The 16,308-nt window shown below is 42.7% G+C and overlaps 1 protein-coding gene across 1 annotated transcript in view; it reads left to right on the top strand.

The window, feature by feature from the left end:
- Window positions 1-16,308, top strand: part of LOC119905302 (plakophilin-4-like) — a 113,105-nt gene that overhangs the window by 25,100 nt on the left and 71,697 nt on the right. The window contains exons 5-6 of the mRNA XM_038722170.1: window positions 3,653-3,769; window positions 5,471-5,625. Of these exons, the coding sequence (XP_038578098.1) occupies window positions 3,653-3,769; window positions 5,471-5,625 (272 nt within the window). The remainder of the gene's footprint in view (window positions 1-3,652; window positions 3,770-5,470; window positions 5,626-16,308) is intronic.

Raw genomic sequence — 16,308 nt, 5'->3', positions numbered from 1 at the left:
AGCCCGCATGGAGTTTGCTAAAAAACACCTGAAGGACTCCAAGATGGTGATAAATAAGATCCTCTGGTCTGATGAGACCAAGATAGAACTTTTTGGCCTTAATTCTAAGCGGTATGTGTGGAGAAAACCAGGCACTGCTCATCACCTGTCCAATACAGTCTCAACAGTGAAGCATGGTGGTGGCAGCATCATGCTGTGGGGGTGTTTTTCAGCTGCAGGGACAGGACGACTGGTTGCAATCGAGGGAAAGATGAATGCGGCCAAGTACAGGGATATCCTGGACGAAAACCTTTTCCAGAGTGCTCTGGACCTCAGACTGGGCCGAAGGTTTACCTTCCAACAAGACAATGACCCTAAGCACACCGCTAAAATAACGAAGGAGTGGCTTCACAACAACTCCGTGGCTGTTCTTGAATGGCCCAGCCAGAGCCCTGACTTAAACCCAATTGAGCATCTCTGGAGAGACCTGAAAATGGCTGTCCACCAACGTTTACCATCCAACCTGACAGAACTGGAGAGGATCTGCAAGGAGGAATGGCAGAGGATACCCAAATCCAGATGTGAAAAACTTGTTGCATCTTTCCCAAAACGACTCATGGCTGTATTAGATCAAAAGGGTGCTTCTACTAAATACTGAGCAAAGGGTCTGAATACTTATGACCATGTGATATTTCAGTTTTTCTTTTTTAATAAATTTGCAAAAATTTCTACATTTCTGTTTTTTTCTGTCAAGATGGGGTGCTGAGTGTACATTACTGAGAAATAAAATGAACTTTTTTGATTTTTGGAAAATGGCTGCAATGAAACAAAGAGTGAAAAATTTAAAGGGGTCTGAATACTTTCCGTACCCACTGTAGCTTGCCAAGCAGCTAGCGGGGTCAGGCACGCCCTCAAACCAAGCTAGTCTGAGCAGAGGCCCTTTGGCTCGACTTGCCTTTGGTTTTCCATTGTAGAAATGTTGTACCTGTACCTGCTTCCAGGTACTTTTTTTCGTATCACCTCACCTCCATCAAGGTTCCAAGCGAGCTGAGGGATACTAAAATGTAACGTGAAAACAGTACAGACCTCTGATTGGTCAGAGAGAATCGTCACTATTCACTGCATCATCATTGCATGTGCCAGCCAGAGGCCAGCAACAGAAAGTTTTATATTTTACAGTTTTCGTATGTAATTTCATCACTAAATCCACTTCTGAGAAGTTTTAAGGTGAGAAATCAACTGTGTAGATTTCGAATATTGACAGTTTTACGAAAAGTGATGGCGGAACAAAAATGTGCTTGAATATTTTCGGAGTTGAGGAGCTCCGCAAGTGGCTGCAGGAGATGCCTGTGCCAACCCACGGGAGGAGCGTGTGAAGCCGGCTAGCCGCCCACTCACAGAGCCCTCTGCTCCCGCCGTCACACAGACCGCTGCAACAACAACGGCAGAGGAAAACACAGCTGGAAGGTTTTCATACCGTTTATCTGTCTTTACATTCTGAGAAATTGAAAGGTTTTAACTTAAAAAAGAGAAAGCTGTGTGGATTGCTGGTGTGTGTGTCGCATTGAACATTACGTCGCGGTAGTTGTGTGTGGCGTTGCTATGATGACAAGCTATGTACTATCTCTGGGTACTAGCCTTTAGAGTCGAGTCTATCGATTTGCGCTATGGTAGCATAGATCGTCAGAACACCGGCAACAGTTCAACGTTTAGTCCTAAAAGACGATGCAACTCCAACCTGGGCCTGGAAATTCACAGTCACAACCTGTAAGTATGCTTTATTGGTTGTGAATTATATTTAAAATAAACATGGCAATGTAACTTCACGGACTGTTTAAGTGCGGAGTTATTGTAAACGTTGGCTAACACAGCTAAAGTTATAGCTATAATGTTAATGTTACACCTGATGTGAATGCTACTGTGCAAACGTTCAAATTGTTTGGCAAATTTTTATGTAAAATTTTGTTATGAAATATGGTGATTTTTGTAGTAGTTTATGGTAAGATGTGGAACAATGATGTTGTGTGGTTGTGGACTTGAGAAATTTATACCATCTGCTAGGTTATGGTCGCAGTCTGAAGCGGCTTTGATTTGGATCACACTACCTTGTGTCTTACGACCCGCCCTTCTCTGCTTCTGATTGGCTAGTAGTCCTTACCTGGGAACTGCGCATGTGCATCTCCCAACAAAGATTTTGTACAAGTAAGATGCATCACTCTGTAGCTCAAGAGCGGAGTGTACAACACATAGGGTGAAAAGAGGAGCTGCAGCAATGTGCAGTATGAGAAAAATATGGTGTTTTTTGAAAATTAAACCATGTAAACCTGTTCTGGTACAACCCCTAAATAAGATTTTGAACCTGAAAATGAGCATAATACCACCTCTTTAATATTTGTAACCCACAGAAAACATTCCACAAGTGTGTACTATGATGCGCAAATATTTCACTATCTACAAATATGTATTTAGGGCCCCGAGCATGAACCGTGTGATGTCCCTATTGAAACTATCAATTTTGGGGGCCTAAACATATTCGAAAACTCACCAAACTTTGCACACGTCAGAACTGGTGAAAAATTTCGTATTTAGTGGGTTTCGCGCATGGGCGTGGCAAAATGGCTCGCTAGCGCCCCCTACAAAATTGGAAAAAATTTGCCCCTCGGCCACGTTCAACCTACATGCACGAAATTTTCTGGGGACATGTATCATATGAAGACACACAAAAAAGCCTCAAGAACCCATACCCTAAACTCAACAGGAAGTCAGCCATTTTGATTTTTATGGTCATTTTTGGATGATTGGATGACACATTCCGTACTTTAATGAACTCCTCCTAGGCATTTAGTCGGATCGACGTCAAATTTCTGCTGTGCCTTCTAAAGGCATTGACGATGAAAAGTTGTGCTATTTGCGAGTTTTCGTCAATGGGCGTGTCTGTGGCGTCGATGATTCGCCATGAAACAGGAAGTTGTTTTAACTTCAGTGTATATGCTCACATCTGCACAAAACTGTATGTGCTTGATATCTGTCCCGCCCCAAACACATCTATACGTCAATATTCATTTCTATTCATAGCGCCAAGTGCTATGTAGCGCCTCAAAGGGGACACAGGAAGTGACGTATAACGCCTTCATGCAGCGTCCGAATCGCGTAGGAAATTCACAGCCGCACCGGCGGAGCTCCAGAATATGCAACCCGGCCGCCTCACGCCCCGACACGCTACACGTGCGAGGGCCCGTCCAACGCTGCTTGCAGCTTTAATTTTACATTTGTGATGTGTAAAATATCCACAAAAATACAGAGTGACTTCTACACACAAAACAGTTTTTGCTCATTTGCGGATCATTTCCTGTCAATTTGCAGGTTAAATTTGTGACTTCCTTATTACTCATTTGTGGAATTTTTTCCACTCTGTACCACAGAGATCTGTAAAGAGAGATCTGTAAACATGAGAGCAGTTTATTATCTACACCAACAGGTGGCAGTAGCGACATTGCCTCCTATGAGTTGTAAGAATATCCTATCCATTGCAGTACCCAGGCTCATCTGTTGGAGACAACAACTTCTGCTTCTGCTGGACCACTGGACTCTCCTCAGTCTAAATTTTTCTGTAAAAGTGTATATACTTTACTCTATATAGTTTACCATAACTTAACGGCTGATTCTTTGGCAGGCGGAGAGTTGCATGGCGGAGTCATTGAGCCGTCTGGATGCCCAGGTCGTCACCTGGAGGCAGAGGAGGGATTCTACATGCCTGAACCGGACCGTGCCTCCCTGCATGACAGTGAGGGTCTGTTAAATGTATACAGCTCACAGTCTGAACAGCGAGTAGTCTATGTTGTCTAAAACAGAGATAACATCAATGTAAAAACATAGATGCTTCTTTTCTTGCTTTATTTATTATAGGTATGCTTAATTATTATTAAACAAATACTAACTAATTGGATTCATCAGGACTGTGTGGGTGCGGTTTAATTACACTTGATTGACAGCGTCTTGGCAACATAAGAAACAAACTGCCATATGCTAAATCTTTTTTTATGCACGAAAGTATGTGACATCACGTTTTTCCAACTGAGCCACACCCACTTAAAACCAGTGAAAAAACACCGATGTGAAAAAAAACAAAACTGTTGAAAAAAGAATATTTTTATTCAGTGCCCACGACTTGCGACTTGGACAAAAATTCCATCAAAAGACCAAAATCAATAATACTTTAGTCTATCACTCAATACTTTCCCTCTTGAATATGTAAATCTTTAAAAACAACTCATCTTTAAGCAAACATCACTCAAACAGAAGGACATGCATAAAGTGCATTTATTGGGGACTATCTTCAGCTGTGGATGAATCCATATTTGGAGTAGCAGCAGGGAAGCGTATGTGGAATTGAATCAAAATAAATTACAGTGTGGACAAGGAACATGTCACCCAGTGCCAACAGTGTGGCTCATTGATGGTTTTTTAATAGTTCAATTGAGTAAACTTGTAATAAACACTACCGTAGGAGACTGGTGTGCGTGTTTTCCCAGGCAGTTACTCAGATTTATACATATTTATGTTAAAGAATGAATAAAAGTTTTTTTAAAAGTGGCAGCATTTTGAAAAAAATAAACAGTATAAAACCATCCATCCGATCAGTTTAAATCACTAAAAACATAAAGACTGTCTTCTGTCTGAATTTTATTCTTTACTTTTAACCGTCTTGTCAGAAAAGTTTTACATATATTCACACCTGGGAGCTCTGAGATACAACCACAACCTGTTGCTGTTGGACATTAAGCATCTTCACTGGAGCAGCTGACATTTGGCTTTCCTCAAAGCTTCTGTTAAACCACAAAAGATGGGAGGCTGATAGAGCGTAGCGTTGATGCAGTCAGTGCAGCTGTGAATTCTTATGTGTGCAGCAGACTTGCTGTTTTATCCTTTTTTTTTACTGATTTTACATATTTTTAAATACTTTTGCATCATACCAACGATTATGCATGCAAAAAAGCCAAAAACAAAGACAAGAAAATTCACACTTATTGCAATAGGTTATCATATCATTAATAAACGTAACTTATGAACAGCTATTTGAAATTTTAAAAACAAATTTGCTTTTGGTCTTATTTACATTCCATACAGTTGGAGTGGTCTGATAGTATGAAGATATCCCTCACATGCTTCCTCCTCCTCATCCTACAGGAGAAAATAGGCCAGGATCATTGAAGATTGTTCCAGGAACAGCATGAAGGCTTAATGCAGATAGCCATGCATATGTATTTATATGCATAATGCCACTTAACAAGTTGAAAGCCAAGTGAGATGATATGCAAATCATTAAACAGCAGTAACTGATTTAATGGTGGGTGTGCTGATCAGTTTGATCACACCTCAAACTGCTGTAATATTTCACAAGAAGCACTGAGCAGTAATAATGAGGACGCAGTGTTTCCTCACTCTCTTATCTTAAGTGTTTCCTCACCTTCTTATCTCTCTTCCCCTTCAGGCTCAGGAGGTCACTCGGCCCAGATTACCTCGTATTCAGACAGCGGCTACCAGGACAGCAGTGTTAGTTATTACAGCAACCAGAACGTTGTGCGTTCGGAGCCCCGAGCCTCGATATCGAGAAGCCCAAGAGCTGAGGGTCAAGCCTCTGGGCAGGTAGGCCTGATCTCCACTGGGTTACCGTTACCGTTTATTATTATGGATTTGTTATTATGCAAGAGCAGACACATGAAAAGTTACATAATATAAATGTTTATATTATGATAAGTTTGAAAACTGGACCAAAAAGTGCATGAACTCATGAGAAAATTCTTGACCTTAGCTCACAGTCCATTTAGTAGCTGTTCTGAAGCTTTTCATCATATTGCATGATCTTTATCAGCAGATGGAGATGTCTTGACCACCTAGCACATAGTATTACCTCCATTGTGTGGGAGCCATTCCGGGATGCCATCAGAGTTTAGGTTAATGTTAGCAGTTCTTGACCCAGTTAGCGTTTTGTTTGCCTAACGCATCGGTGTGGGTGGTGATGGAGCAGTGGATAAGACACATGCCTTTCAACTCCCCACTGTGACACATCCACCAATGTGTCCCTGAGCAAGACACTTAACCCCTAGTTGCTCCAGAGGCGTGCGACCTCTGACAGATACAGAAATGTAATGTAATGGTTAGTCCTCAAAGCCTTTTCTCTTAACAGTGAAAATATACTGAAATCCTGAAAATATGAACAAGAATAAGCAGCCAAACGGGTTTATGTTGAATGAAATAACTGATCTTACATATTTTCACGTCATTCTAATAATAGTATAATACTGGAAGTAAGTAGCTCTACACTGAAATACAATGCTGTTTCTTTATTTCCATAAATGGATCGGATCTGGTGGATGCTGACTTTTTACCCGGCTTTAGCACAGTATGTAGTTAAAGACACATTTATGAGATTGTTGATTTTCAAATGAGTCAACTAGAAACATTATAAATTTAGCTGAAGCCATAGTTTTCAAACAACTTGTTGAGCCGGTGTTAGGTTAGGTGTTGTAGTGGACCTAAATTTATTAGTTATGCATTTTAATAAATTTATGAGAATTGATACCCAATTATGAATTATTATTCATAAAATCAGAATTTCCTCGTAAAGGGCACCACCGGAGTTGTTATAATCCTAGAGTCTCCGGACCTCTAGGTAGTTTTGAATAATTATACAATTATTACTAGTGATCAGTTAGTTAATAATCGCTCAATTATCTTAAATCAGTCAGTCAGTCAGTCAGTCTCATATCTAAAGGGTAAATTCTCTTGGCAGGAACTATAAATAGGCAACACACACAGCTCTTGATTATATTACAGTGAATTTATTCTCTAACTAAGGTGATAAAAAGATGGTTGGATACAGGGAACAAACATTTGCTGAACAATGAGCCTGGAGGTTCGATTGTGGGAAGCATTTGACTCATACGGCAGAGAAGAACTAATGAAAGTAAACTAATGCTCTAATTTAGGAGTTAAAATGGACATCTGATCACAGGACGTGTGTTAAGTCTTACTGCTTGTCGACAGCCTGCTTTTGGCCTGTTGCACGGGTCCCACTCTAGCTGCCGATCCTGGCTTTTTGCTAGGGATTGTCCGGGGTTCTCCGTGTCTGATTGAAAACGCCTCCTCCGTCTGGCAATTCGGCTGTTTGCAGGTTTCCTTGGTTGTAGCTGGCGAGACCACGTGGCTTGGTCTGACCTCGGTGAAGTTGGCTCGACGAAAAAGGCTTAAAATGGAACTTGGTCGTTCCTGAATTAGTCCAGTGTAACTTAACGGACTCATAACTTTAACAAACAAAAGAAATAAAGAAAATAAAACAAACTGAAGGCAGATCGATGTCTCGGCACTTCAGGTGTGTAGCTTCAGGCGAACAAAGGCCTGTTTGTTTCGCTGGCTGAGTCTGGGCGTGTTGTCTGGCGAGGCACGCCACGCGCGTGCCGAAGCATCCAGGGGCCAGAGTGGAAGAGCGAGAGAGGGAAGAGACTAAGAGTCTGGCGAGCAGGTCGCGTGTCGCTCTTTTGTTGCCTGGGGCGTGGTTCCCCAGGGGGCGTCTCAGGTTTCCCCAGGAACTGCCTTTCTAAACTTAATGTCTAAAGAAAAGAAATCTATTTGCACGTATTATAATCAAATATTTTCCACAATCGAACCTCAATGGTTGAACGGTTGTACTGTTCTAAGCATTTGGTAAATTGTCACATTATTGGTCAGGATTTTTATACATTTAACCGCATTTCCGACGAGGGCATGTAATACTTATTTCGTCCACTTGGGGGAGCTCAGGTTACATGAGGAAAGCTTGGATTAAATCAAAGATCGTCTCTCCTTAGGAACCGGGGAATATTGTTGATTCATCCTTAAATTCAAGCTGGCGATTAAGAGTATAGTAAAACATTTCTTTGTCATCATTTCTAAAGGGATTTTGTAAGAAAGTATTATGAACAAGCATTGATTACATTAGATGAAGGAGTGTCTTGCTGAAAATAAAAACATTGCACAAGTAACTTCTTTTCAGCACTAATAACAACAGATAGCAACAACAGTTAACATAACTACTCAAATAGAGGCAAACGTATTCAGGTAACTAAAGATTTAATTAAATTTAATTAGATACTTTGAGTATTTTGGAGACTGCAGTCCTTTGTCATCCAAAGTTCAGTGTCTGGAACATGTCACACTTAGGTGAGACAAGGAGTATCCTTTTGATGTGGTAATAAAACAAAGAATAAGGTCAGTTTCCACGGAAACGTGTGTGGTGGGGTAAGTTTTGATAGGCTGTTCAGGGAGATGCCAATGGCTGGCTCGTGTCCCTTTGTCAGTTTAACAGTCAGGCCCCGCGTTATCAGCTTCGGAATCAAAATGGTGCCAGTTTTATGGTCGGGCTAGCACTTAGAGAAAGCAACTTTGACCCCTCCCCTTCTTCTCTGGGGAGGAGAAAGGAATTTAGGGTAGCTCCACATTTATTCAATGAAAAATGCACAAATCCACATCGTTGTTCACTACAGTCCCCCCTTCGGCCAAAATGTTCCCTCCGATAGGTAACGTTTTGGACGCAATGAGAAACAACATGTGTGGTTTGTCAGGTGCAGGTCGACTTTGTCAGGTACTGATGATGCTGGTGAGGTGGAAGGAGTCAAGCAGAGCAGAGCAGGTGGCAAAACACAACATCTGTGATCAGGTTGATGTCCTTCTAAGGCTACTAATTCCGCTAGTCACTTAGGGTAACCCCAATTAGCTAGTCTGAAAGTAGCAGGTGCCTGCTGTGTTACTTAATCACCTGAAACAAAGTAAAGCGGAAAATTAATTTGGGAAGCAAAACAAATATCTTAACAAAATGACAAGTCGTGTGTGAGCATGACCAACATTATTTTTCTCAGAAATTCATGGATATTCAGAACCATAAGCTGCAGTGAGCTTGAGGTTTGTTTAGGCTAACAGTCTAGTCTGAGGGTCTTAGCCCTTTCAAAACAAATTTTATAAAAAGAAGCGGCTTTTAGTCCTGAGAGGAACTGTTCTGAGTGGTTTCTATTTCTGCAGTTGCTGCAAGATGTCTGCTCTGGAGCAGGTACTCTTAATTGGTATAAGGAACAATAAATTAACCCCCACTTGTGACTAAGTGGTCAGGTTGAGAGCGGCTCCACCTGGTAATTTAGTGTTAGGTTTAAATTGCAACAGGGAGACACAGAATAGTGGCTAGAGCTGTGGGTGGCAGACCGAAGTAAAAAGATACCTGGCTTCCAAGTTCTGTTTTACAAGGCACGCACTCGAACTCTAATGACCTTTTAACCACTAGCAGCTATCGTCCCTAATTGAGGATTTCTGTTAATTATTAATTTATTAGGACGTTATCGGTCCCGACAAGTCCCATGGGATTTTTGTGAAGCTTGGTTCGGTCCAGAACAGGTGAATGTTTGTCTGTGACCACAGAAGGATCGGTCCAGTGGGGAGAGAACTTGTGTGCAAGTCTTCCTGTTCTCTGGCCGTCCTGTTTCCTTAGTGGAGCAGAGATGTGATGACACACTCTGTCCCCCCTTCGGAGCTTGTTTTGAGACGCATTTTGGTCGTTATAGACTTTGCATCTTTGTGTGCTGTCTAAATTATTTTGCCTGCGAGGAAATGTTTATTTCCTCTGGCTGGTTCAGTTAGGGGTTCACTCCTGTCAAATTGTGTCTTTGACAAGGGAAAAGAAATGCCTCTCCGTTGTAAGGAGGCTCTGTGTGACGGTTTTGCTGGTTGAGACTGGCAGCAAACCTTACAGGTTTTGATGTAGTCTGCTACATCTTTTTGCATGTTTGGCCAATATGCTACTTGTTTTAGTGCATTGTGTGTTGCACTGAACCCTTCGTGGCTTTTGTAAGGTGAGTCATGGGCGTGCATGAGCATCACCCCCCTGTGGCTCTGAGGCACCACGAACGCAGGTGAAGTGCGGGCGTCTGAGACATACGAGAGAATGCCCGTGACGACAAGCAAAGAAGAGCGCACCAGGTAAAGGTGTTTCAAGTCAGGGATGGAATCAAGCTCAGTGTTTGAGACAGGCTCTGCGTCAGAAAGGCAGAGGAGCATTTTGCTAATGGCGGGATCAAGAGTTTGAAGCCGAATTAGGTCAGAGTCACCAAGAGAGTCAGGGCTTGAAATTTGTGGCGCAGGGGCGGCTGTCACAGACAAGCCTGCTGCCTGGGCTCTGGTGGCATCGCAAGTCATAAGGGCGGGATGGGTGGGGAGCAAATCCGCTTGGGAGTGCTGGGGTGTGTCTTTAACAGCACCCTGTTTGCCTAGTGCTGTAAACTTGGTGTCAAGTTCAGCTGTAGGATGAATATATGTGGTGTCTGACCCCCCTCTCATGCCTTTATGTAAAGTCGTGGAGGATGGCTCTGGTGAAGTGTTGACAGGGAAGGCGGTGACAGTTTGTGCACCCATCTGTCTGTCATTGGTCATGTTGCCTGTGGGAACAGAGTCGCTGGTAAGCGGCAAAGAGGAAAGGCTGACAGTAGCCTTTGAAGGCTCAGTGTGAATCACTTCGTTAATAGAGAGGTTAGGAGGCAAGGAAGAAGGCATGTGCCCCATCTCTGGAGTCTTGAGCTCACAGTCATGAGTGTCGGTGCTGATCGGCCAATCCAGTGGAGTGGTTTTGGGGATCAGTGCGTCATTTGAGGTGGTAACTAAAGCACAGAGGCGGGTTTCTCGTTCTGTGATGTATTCAGACAGTGAGATAGGCAGAGGTCGTTTCACCTGTGCCCAGATCGTCAAGTTCTGAAAGTCAAGCAGTGGCTCAAAGCGGTTAAGGAAGTCTTTGCCAATGAGTAGAGGAATGGCGTCAAATGGTGAGACATACACCGGGTGGATGAGGTCCATGGGACCGATAGACATGTGGACTAATGTCATGGCTGTCAGATTGAGGTTTTCAGGGCCGAGTGGCTGGACCTCAATGTCACAAGTCTGTAGTTTCAGGTCTTTGTGGGAGCGGGTCATAGCCTGTAGCTGCCTGAAGAGGGCTGATGACATTATAGTGATGTCTGCGGCTGAATCAAGAAGTGCTTCCTGCACCAGAGTGTTTTCAAGTGTTACAGGCAGGTAGAATTTCCGTGAAACTCCCCTTTCAGTCAGGTGACACAAGAAGTGTTGGGAGGGCGGACTGCCCTGAGTGGCTTTGGACTCTGTGAGAGGATTCTCTCTTGAGTCGGACTGTACCACCAGGAGTGACCTGGAGGGAGCGGTTCTCTCAGTCCATCTGTGTGAGCGTGTCAGTCGTTTTGACAAAGTGTCAGGAGAAGGGGACTTTGGCTTTGCAGCAGCTGCGGCCAAGTGCTCTGCCTTCTTGTCTTCCTGTTTGGACAGGGTTTGGAGCAGGCGCTTAAGCGCTGTAATTTCCTCCTTACTAAAAGTGGGTGTGTCAGACTCACTTTCAGTGTTATCTGTATTTGTGTTTCTATAGTGGGATCTCTGGAGTGTAGCTCTCTGAGATCGCCTGTCCCAATTGTTTTGGGATTGGTGATGCTTGTGTCCCCCCTTCCGTGAAAAGAGGTGGGTTTCACAGCGGTTGGGCGTGTACCTGGGCCGATGGGTTTCAGGCCTCAGATTTTGGCTCTTCTCAGACCAAGATGGCTCTGAGTGACGTCGACCATGCTCATTTTGCTGAGGCAGGCTGCACCTCTGCTTCTGGCTTGGTCTATAATTCTGGGAGGTGATGCAGGTTGACGCAGGTGTTTCAAGACCAGGAGCTTGTTTTGGCTCCACCTGTAGGGAATTGATGCTGAGAGCGAGGACACCATGGGGCTCAGGATGCCTCGTCATGGTGAGTCTCTGCTTTTCAAATCCTTTTGTAGCTAACTCGCGTAGCTGTCGACTGGTTTGGGTGCGTGGGCAGGCTGCCACACCCAGATGATGACTGGTAGTGGGGTGGAGGTTTTGGATAAAAAGATATTTGAAGTTTAACTCTTCCTCCATATCGGGCTCATTTTTGGTACCAAAGTACGCTTGTCTGAGTCGGTTGTAGTACTGCTGAGGAGGTTCTGGCCTCCCTTGCTTAACAGCAAGTGCAGCTGTTAGACCTGATTGTGCTGTCAAGTCAGAATATTCCTCCACCAGTGCCTGGCAGAGCGAGTCATAATCTTGTCTGACATACCTGGGCTGGCGTTCAATAAAGCTGCTGACCTCTCGACTAGATGTCACCTTGATCAGGTAAATCTTGTCGTCAGTGGTGGCAGCAGGGAATTTCCGCAAGTAGTATTCAATATCTTTTAGATAGATACTGGTCTCATTTGAGCCTGTAGCCTCAGGCTCGAAGCGTGTTATGTGGCGAGCGATTTTGTCTAAGTCCCTGTCAGAGGGGCTTAAGTCATGGTCAGCAGTGGGCGGCGGATGCAGCCGAGGGGAGTAAGCCTTCTTCACCTGAGTAGGTGGAGGGCTATTTCTCTGGCGCTCTGTCATATGATCCTGTGGGATCAGTTGTGGGAGTGGTCGTGGAGACCATCCTCCTGAGGCTGGCAAAGGGGAGCGAGCCTTGTCTCTCTCTGGTGGGAGTGTTTTGTAGGAGGGAGTATGTTTGGCTGTCTCACATGAGAGCTGGAACTCTCTTCTGGTATCAGCCAACTCCTCCTTGTTTTCCTGCTGTAGCGGGGATTGGGTTACTCTGTCCCTATCCTCTAGCTGTCTTCGCATTTCTTGCATGCGTTTTTGGTCAGCTTCTCTAAGTTTGCTATAAACCTTGACTCGTAATTTTAGCTCTTTAATTTCCCCCACTGCTTGTCTAAGGAGGGTTTCTGATTGGTCAAGAGATTCAGTTGTGTCTTTAACTTTACTTTTGGTCCACTCTAACTCCTGTTCTTGCTGAAAGAGTGAGTGTTCAAGCTGATTGGTCTTTTCCTGCAGCTCAATTTTCTCCTCATCGACTCCACCCTCCTGTGGGAGGTGGCAAGGGGCCTGTAGGTCAGTGATGCGTTCTTCCGCTTCACTTAGTGACTGCCTGGTGCATTCCAGCTGCTGTTTAAGCTGGTGCGTGTGCTTAGACTGGGCAGATATTACAATAGCTAGTTTTCCTAGCATCTGGGACAAGGCTTTGTCCTTTGAGGAAGTGGCTAGAGCAGTTGTTACCAGCTCTGCAAAAATTGTTTCAAGGTTCACCGCATCGGTGCCTTGTATTTGGCTTGAGTAGCCAGGTATCAAGGTCTCGGTCATGTGGGCCAAGATGGAGTCAAAGTGTTCCAGTGGGTCGCCCCCACTGGCTGCCACTAAGCGTGGGTCTGCCATGTTCACAGGCAGGTGCTCAAGTGGTTTGGTTAAGGACTTTGCTGTGAGTCCAAATCAGACAACAAACGAGTGTGTCAACTCAGAGGATATGCATAAAAATACAAAAATAAATGGGTGTTGCTTCTATAGCTTCCTGGAGCTGTTGATGTTCCTTTCAGTCAATTTGGAAGGTTGGAATCTGAAGAAAAGGATCTAAATCGAATCTATGGACTCAGTTATACAATTTGCTTTAACAAAATCAGAAGTGGACTACAGGTGTTAGCTGGTACAGCAGACCTGAGCCAGTCAGTTAAACAGAGTTTCAGCTAGTGTGTTTACTAGTTGAGAAAAAGGGAATGTCAGGTTGGAGAAAGCTGACTTTCAAGTCAGACTTAAATGACCAAACTGAAAATTCAAATTTAGGGTGAAGGCAAACATAGGAAAAAGAGATTAAATCACACTTGGGATTAAAGTTAAATGCAAGTCAAATCAAAGTTCATGTTACAACTAGCTTGACAATCAAAGCTCAAAGTCCTTAATGATCAAAGTCAAAGTTGGAAGAAATTGTTTGAGAAAAATTAAATTTTAGAATCAGAGTTCAAAATCGGGAAAATTAAAATTTTGAGATTAAAATTATTAAATTTCTAAAAGTTCAAAGGCAATGAGAATAAACTCAAAGTTCAAAGTTACATTAACAAAAATCCCAGGCTGATTAAAGTGGATTAAATAAAAAAATCAAAGCTGATTAAACTGAAGGTTTTTTTAATTACCCTTTGGTAATTATCAAGTTATCAAAATTCCAATTGCTATAAAAGTCAGAGTCCAAATTACATTTATGATGAACAAGGATTAAAGAAAGCCTAGTTGGAAAGCTATCAATTCAACTTATCAAGCTTAATGTAGCTTTCAGAATTCCAGTCAGTCCAAACAACAAAAGGTTAACAAAATTCAAATCAAGATGTTATTCTGCATTTATCTTATTTCCTGCAAGGATCAAAAATAGCACTACAGAAAAGGCTTCAAAATGACAAAGTCAAAATCAGGGATATTGCAGCAGTAATGAGAATAAAGCTTTTTATTCAAATACAGCTGGATCAAAATTAGAAAAGCGAATCTTTGAATAAAAGATTGCATCAAAATTAACAGAACTACTCAGTGTAATCCTAGGTTAGGGTACGGAATTGGCTCAGTACCTTGTTACAAGCAAACACCCAATAGATCTTTAAAAGTTAGCAGTTATTCAAGGAAAAAGGAGAGCCTGTGCTCTATCCTACACTTAAGGAGTAACACTCCTTATTAATTTAATCTGAGAGTCGACACAATGGTTTATTTGTCTCAAGTTAACAAGATCTATCACCAAAGTCTGGTTTAATTCACTCGATTCAAACGCTTATCTCTGTCACTGATGACGCTGAAGTCGATTTAATGCAGAGCATGCAATTTATTCCGCCAGCCAGTAGGGGAGCTGTGGCTCCGCCTAAGGCGCGGCCTATTTCTCAATGTAGAAGAAGAAGCAGCTTCCTCTCTGGTCCTCGGACCCAACAGCTGTTAGCTTCAGGCTAACGCAGTTAGCAAACCGTCGTTGCAGCAACGGCAGTAAATCAGAACACTGACGGACACCAGTCCCGCTCAAAATGGGGGAAGGACTCGCTCCTTTGTTTCAATGACTCAGCTTGCTTTCAAGCTTCGATTTAGCGTTAACTTAGCTCGGTAGGTACAACGCTACAGGCTAAACTCGGCGTCTTCACGCCTGTGACTCCACTGCCGGGCAGCTGTATTTGTTGAAGTAGCTAATTTCAACAGGATACCGGAGTTTTGCATATAACATAACAATCCACGGCTCAGCGCGTCAGACTGTTATTTATAGCCGCAAACAAATCACATTGGCACAGCGCAACTGTAATCTGTCTGCCTCTTATTAGGCCTTAAAATTATCAATATCGGTTAAGTTTCTCTCAACCAAAAGGGCATTTCATCCACTCGTCAGCGGAGATTGTGTGTAGCTTTAGCTCAGATTTCTCATATGGTAACGTTACAGGGATGCATTCAGTTTAACATTAGCTCGGTCCTCATAGCTCAGCTCACTACAGCTCTGTACTGAACAACAAAGAATGATGGCCCTGCGGCCAAACAAGTTGCACAAAGCATTTCATTTCACAACAAAGAACATGGTCAAAACTCACACACTTTCATCACTAACGTTAAGTTAAGAGGGAAGACAGGACAGTTTCTAGGGAGCAACTTACTGGGCGATAATTATTTCAGTGGCAAAATTTTGGAGGGAAAAATTTTCCTCAATAACTTTTCTCAATAACTTCTCTGCATCAGGGCTGTGTGTATAGTCTATTATTATAGTATGTCACAAGGCCTCACACGGAAGGCTCCATTATGTAGTGGACCTAAATTTATTAGTTATGCATTTTAATAAATTTATGAGAATTGATTTTAGCACAGTATGTAGTTAAAGACACATTTATGAGATTGTTGATTTTCAAATGAGTCAACTAGAAACATTATAAATTTAGCTGAAGCCATAGTTTTCAAACAACTTGTTGAGCCGGTGTTAGGTTAGGTGTTGTAGTGGACCTAAATTTATTAGTTATGCATTTTAATAAATTTATGAGAATTGATACCCAATTATGAATTATTATTCATAAAATCAGAATTTCCTCGTAAAGGGCACCACCGGAGTTGTTATAATCCTAGAGTCTCCGGACCTCTAGGTAGTTTTGAATAATTATACAATTATTACTAGTGATCAGTTAGTTAATAATCGCTCAATTATCTTAAATCAGTCAGTCAGTCAGTCAGTCAGTCTCATATCTAAAGGGTAAATTCTCTTGGCAGGAACTATAAATAGGCAACACACACAGCTCTTGATTATATTACAGTGAATTTATTCTCTAACTAAGGTGATAAAAAGATGGTTGGATACAGGGAACAAACATTTGCTGAACAATGAGCCTGGAGGTTCGATTGTGGGAAGCATTTGACTCATACGGCAGAGAAGAACTAATGAAAGTAAACTAATGCTCTAATTTAGGAGTTAAAATGGACATCTGATCACAGGACGTGTGTTAAGTCTTA

This window comes from Micropterus salmoides, unplaced genomic scaffold (genome assembly GCF_014851395.1).
Source record: "Micropterus salmoides isolate LMB-PRFRI ecotype aquatic unplaced genomic scaffold, ASM1485139v1 Ms_hic_scaffold_1, whole genome shotgun sequence".
Lineage (NCBI taxonomy): Eukaryota > Metazoa > Chordata > Actinopteri > Centrarchiformes > Centrarchidae > Micropterus > Micropterus salmoides.
The sequence above is the reverse complement of the archived record's forward strand: the minus strand, read 5'-3'. Positions and strand labels throughout refer to the sequence as shown.